The sequence below is a fragment of the Photinus pyralis genome, unplaced genomic scaffold (genome assembly GCF_008802855.1).
Source record: "Photinus pyralis isolate 1611_PpyrPB1 unplaced genomic scaffold, Ppyr1.3 Ppyr1.4_LG3b, whole genome shotgun sequence".
NCBI lineage: Eukaryota > Metazoa > Arthropoda > Insecta > Coleoptera > Lampyridae > Photinus > Photinus pyralis.
Genome location: NW_022170510.1, coordinates 3,392,797 through 3,398,221, shown reverse-complemented (window position 1 = coordinate 3,398,221; position 5,425 = coordinate 3,392,797). Strand labels below are relative to the sequence as shown.

The 5,425-nt window shown below is 35.6% G+C and overlaps 1 protein-coding gene across 1 annotated transcript; it reads right to left on the bottom strand.

Annotated features, from left to right (window-relative positions):
* Positions 1-2,116: 2,116 nt before the first annotated feature.
* Positions 2,117-2,724, bottom strand: LOC116167010 (larval cuticle protein A3A-like). The gene has a single exon (XM_031482243.1). The coding sequence runs from the start codon at positions 2,576-2,578 to the stop codon at positions 2,117-2,119; it is 462 nt and encodes a 153-aa protein (XP_031338103.1). The 5' UTR covers positions 2,579-2,724.
* Between the last annotated feature and the right edge of the window lie 2,701 nt (positions 2,725-5,425).

Genomic DNA, 5,425 nt, shown 5'->3' with positions numbered 1-5,425 from the left:
GGGCATTGCGAAAATTTCATGGTGCAGTACCGAAAGCTTTTAATGTATTGTTTTGGAGACTATGTATGTAGTGAACACCATAAAACATTAACAAAACATGTGATAACCTGACCTTTCGTAAATTTCGCTACACACGCATTCATCAGTATGCAGTGGTTTACATTTTTTTTATAAAACAAACTTTTCTGCCAAAAGTCTCGCTCGTTCTTTTGTACGTTCAGTTCTTTGACATATTCGCATAAAGCTTTAATTCCATAACGAGTGATTACAAGATTACATTACATTATTTGCTAAATTAATGTCATTGTACATGAAGCATTAGGCAAACACCGGGGCAGCGGAGGCGGGTATCGTCATTTATAAGTAATTACAGACACCGACATGTTTCTTGCTTTGTTGTAATGTTATTTAACGTAATGCTCCTTGCACGATTTAGTTGAACCTAACCGAGTAATGCTGAATGTTAATATTTAGCAGGCCGACTTCTTTATAGGGCGCCGTTTGTGTTATAATGACTCACCCGTAAAATATATTTCTTTTCGCTAAAATATTATTATTTGATCGATATACATACACTACTTTTTCAACCTATTATATACAGCGATATTCATTAATAGGAATTTCCTATGTCTACTTCCAAATGATAAAAAGTCTTCTGAAAGACGCCTAATTTTATGCAACCAAAATAACTTCTTGAAACAAATAAAGGTCTGGCTATCATATTAATTATTAATTTGAATATTGTTGCTTTGGCTTTATAGAAATAAATCTCTTAAGGTCCTTTAACTGTTATCAGCACTATATCAATTGGAAACATCAACTTTTTCTTTGGTTGAATACATCGCACACGAACCGAAATTAGAATAGTGAAGTCAAAGCGACAATATTCAAATTAATTAATATGACAGGCAGATCTTCATTTGGTTGCATAAAGTTAGGCGTCCTTTAGAAGACTTTTTATCATTTAAAAGTTGACATAGGAAATGCCTATATAAAATCCCTTCTATGTCTACTTCTACATGAATATCGCTGTACAATTTGCCGCAATATCTATGTATTTCATCGGCCATTGAAGACATTTAAACAAGTATAAATTGTGCACAACTCTTGTGCAGATAAAGCGCATTTTTTTTAAACCGGAATGGCTTTTTTTGACATCACCAATAGATATATTTCTTGCAGACGTCTCAATCGTCCTTTGTGAGTTCCCTCTTCCGACAATCCGTTTTTGAGGTATAAGGGAATATACCCGATCACGAGGAGGACGGCTATGGTTGGTACAAATTAATTCCTTTCGTTGAGACTTTTTATTAGAGTACCATGAAGGATAAAACTAGTACCACCCCCTCCCCCACCCCCCGTACTTTGATAAGAGGACAGAAAGAAGGGCAGTAGTTGGTAGAAAACGGTTCCTTTCGTTGAGACCTTTAATTAGAATACAATGAGATATAAAATTAACTGAAACCAATTGGTTGTATTCTGGTTTTGATTTTTTAAAAATGTTCTAAAAAAATAAAATTGAAGTAGGTTGGAATTTTATCTTTATCTTGGCAATTTTTAGTTACCCTCCGTGCCTGTCAAACAGAATATATTTTAGAAATTAATAAAGACGAAAACACAATAATTATACTATTTTTTTATTATGACAGTAAAGACTGCCATAGATTACATTAAAATTTATTACGTTTTTGAGTAGGTATAGATGATTTTTTTCAGTGAAAATAAGCACGCGAGTTTAATAATCTTATAAGCCTTAAAAAGGAGCCGTCACATACTTCGTAAGCTGCAGAAACGCACAAGGAAAAAACTACGCTTTTTATACAGAGTAATCCTTTCCGGGGAAATTTCTTAATTCCGAAGGGGATTACATAGGTTTATTACTGCTAAAATGGTTTCTTTCGTTCTCTATCAATATTAACTCCAACCGAGATATTATTTTGTAATTGCTCAATGTAGATATAGGTACTTAAAATAGTATCAGTGTAGTGATTTCCTCCATGTAAATTTGGGATGAAGAATCATGGTACGCTTTATTTGATCGTATAAATAAGTCTTTCGCAAATTATAAATATATACAATTAGATCTTTCAACACTTAATTGCTTTAATAACAAGGTCTAATGAATTGCATGAAGCAATGGAGCTTTAGCGATCGGTGCAGCATACGCCAACGGTGCCGCAACTTTGGCGACAGGTGCAGCGTAAGCCACCTGAGCTGGCTCTTTATGCACAACGGCGTTAAAACCATTAATTGGGTCAGCAGTATATTCGACAATACGACGGGAACCATCTGCTTCGCTCAGCGAGTAACTTCCATGCACAGCATCGCCGTTTCTTGTTTCGAAGTGGTTTTTAGAATCCCCAGTTAAGGCGTCTTGAATATCATAGTGGTAGGAGTATTGAGGATTTGGATCGAAGTCGGCGTCCGCAACGGCGACGCTTTTGGCAACAATAGGAGCGGCCCTTAGAATTGGAGCGGGTGCCAGATGACCTCTTAGCAATGGTGCGGGAGCGAGAGGTGCAATGAGGCCCCCAGCATTCACTGCGACTAGTATGCTTGCAATGATGATTACTTTCATGTTTGTAACTTTCTTACGATCACTTGATCTGTACTGAGATGTGAATGACAATTGTGCCTTATATATCCAAAAACATCTTAGGTAATCACATGAAATGGGGTCGACAATCCAGTATTACCACTAAACTAAACCGTTTACAATTTTGAAAATAACCGGGCGAACTTAATTTAAGTTTAATTGTGAATTGCTTAACGAAGTACGTGTAATTCTCAACATACTTTACGAGTTTTCGTTGCATTCAGTCATTATTATTTTGTAATCGATCGTGAGCAAATTGTATAAGGTAGACTAAAAGATTCATAAACTGTACCTGCCAACCAATGGGTTTAATGGAACTTTTAATGGATACGAAAACGAATACGCTCCAGGTTTCCTACACGCATTAAGCAAGGCAAAATCCACACTGAAATTGACGTTTTCATAAGTGTCATTATTAAAAACAGGGGGTGGCGAATTGAAATCGTGGTCATTACTACAAAGATGGCAAGAATGTTACAGCTTCCACTGTAACATTCTTAAACAAAGTATTGTTTCCCAGGTTAACGAAGATTCAGGCAAAAGAGGTAAAAAAAAAGAGTAAAAAGCGTGTTGCATTCCTCTCATACTTTTGACTTTAGCCCAAGATTTCCACACCCTGTTCAGTCTAACAACGCGAGATCGGAAGGAATGGAAATGGTAAACTGAAGGGGAAAAAACTGTTCCAGCATTCGTTTAACATACTCTTTGGTTTAACATAACAGGTACGTGTGTCTTAGCAAAAACCCAGACATTCTAACAGAACAGGATTTTGTATAAAAGATGGATAAAAATGGATAGGAGAATTTTTTTTCATTTTCTGACTTTCGTGACAAAACAATTTTCAACATCACCTCAATACCTTTGTGACCCTCTGAGGTACAGCCGCTTGCCATTCTTATCTAGTCACTCGATAAGTAACAGATTTGTAAGTGGGAATTTAAAATTAGAGTGCTTAGCTGAGTTCAGAAGCGCTCAAATATAATTCGAACCAATCGTTTGTATCTGAAACATTCAATTGTAAATTAATGTGGCAGATTAGATTTCAAAAACGGTCAAATTTAGTTTAGTTTATTTAGTTGTATTTTAGGCAACTTCATTTTGTACCTGAGAAAAAAGGATAGTGAATATTGACACAAAAAAGGCAAACATCGTAAACGCGCATGTAACTACAATTTGTTAGCGCACTTGTTGGACGGCGGTATTATGGCCACTTCCTCTGTCCGTCCGTCCGACGCCTTAACTGCTACTACAGTTTTCAATATTTAGTTCGTTCATTTTACATTCAGTAGCTCTAGCACCTGAGCTAAGATTTCTTGGCGATTAATTTACGCATGCACAAACTGTGCATAGTGTTCACTTTCTTATTCATAGAGATATTTATTTTTACCACAAATGTATCTAATAAAAATACGCATATCGCATATTATAAGAGTAAGATGTGCGCATGCGCAAACAACGCAATCTCAACTTTATAGAAATATTTTTAAATTTTCATCCAAAGATTCTTCTAGTAAAGGCAAACATCGCATATTTTAAACATCAGATCTACCCATAACTGCGCAATGCTAAGTTTCTTATTTATGAGAATCTGCCTGACGTTTTGTGAAAAAAAGTAACACTTTTCATACCATTTCTTGTAAAAAAATGTCTGCCAATTTGGTTACTATTCAAATAAAATTCTTTCCACTTCGGAGCGTCCCCAAAACTCTTAAAATTTATTTTATTTTATTTTATTCCTCACGAAACTTAACAGATTAGAAAATGGAGCGTCACTAAGGGTTTTGGATATGATTTGAAATGAAAATCCAAAATGCAAAGTAAAACTGTATTAAAACTTTTTTGTCCGAAAAACATTTCAGAATATTATTTTAATTCTATGTAGGTATAAATTATAGGGCATAGGTGCTATGCCAGAAACCTTCGCGTGGGTGTACTCGACAACTTCGCGAAGTTTCATGCCAATCGGATTCATGGTGTGGAAATATATAAAAGACAAATAGACAATCAAACCAATATTCGTCCTATATTATTGCGATACCACGCATGATATTAGTTTGCATAATTATTTTAAGTTTATTAAAAACACTGACTACGATGTGAGTGCTTCGTCTTTGATTTAAAGTAAATTTAGGTCATTATAAGATAAAATGCAAAATTATTACTTATTTAAATCGATCATCAGACATTGTGAAATGATAAAGGTTGTGATGTTTAGATTAAGTAAAACTGAGTTTCTCAAACTCGCAAATAATTTATTGAAAATACAATAAACAAAAGAATAGTGGTTCTTTACAAACATAGATACCCATAATGTATAATGAGAATTACTTCCCGTTCACTCACGCATGCACACATTTAAATTACAAAAAAAAACAATACCTAGGTACACAAAGTAGCCCAAAATGTGGGACTATCGGTGGGTATTACATAAACAAATATAAAATGGCAAGACGCCTATAAAACACAACTTTTAATAACTTTTCTGGGTATACTTAATATCTCGCATGACCGCTGGGTGTTTTCGCAAAGGTTACCTGCAGTTCGACCGTCTCCTAGCCGATAATGATGATAAGAAACAATTTGCTTTCCGAAACTTTGATTGTCCTTGGGTGGCCGGCAGGTGATAAGACAGCTGGACGGAGAGTTGATTTGCTCTCTCGTTGTTTCACAATAAAAAACGGGACTCGGTGGGCCAACCTGCGGTAAATCCCGTGACTGGACCGACCCTGACTGGGCGATTATGCTTTAGCTACTTGTTCTTCTTTTTTATTCGTAACCCGAGTAATGGGAAATGGAACTTCCTTTTTCAATCCACCCTGGATAAGATTA

Excerpts from the sequence above, each read along its gene's own strand:
- LOC116167010 (XM_031482243.1), bottom strand. The coding sequence starts at position 2,578 with ATGAAAGTAATCATCATTGCAAGCATACTAGTCGCAGTGAATGCTGGG.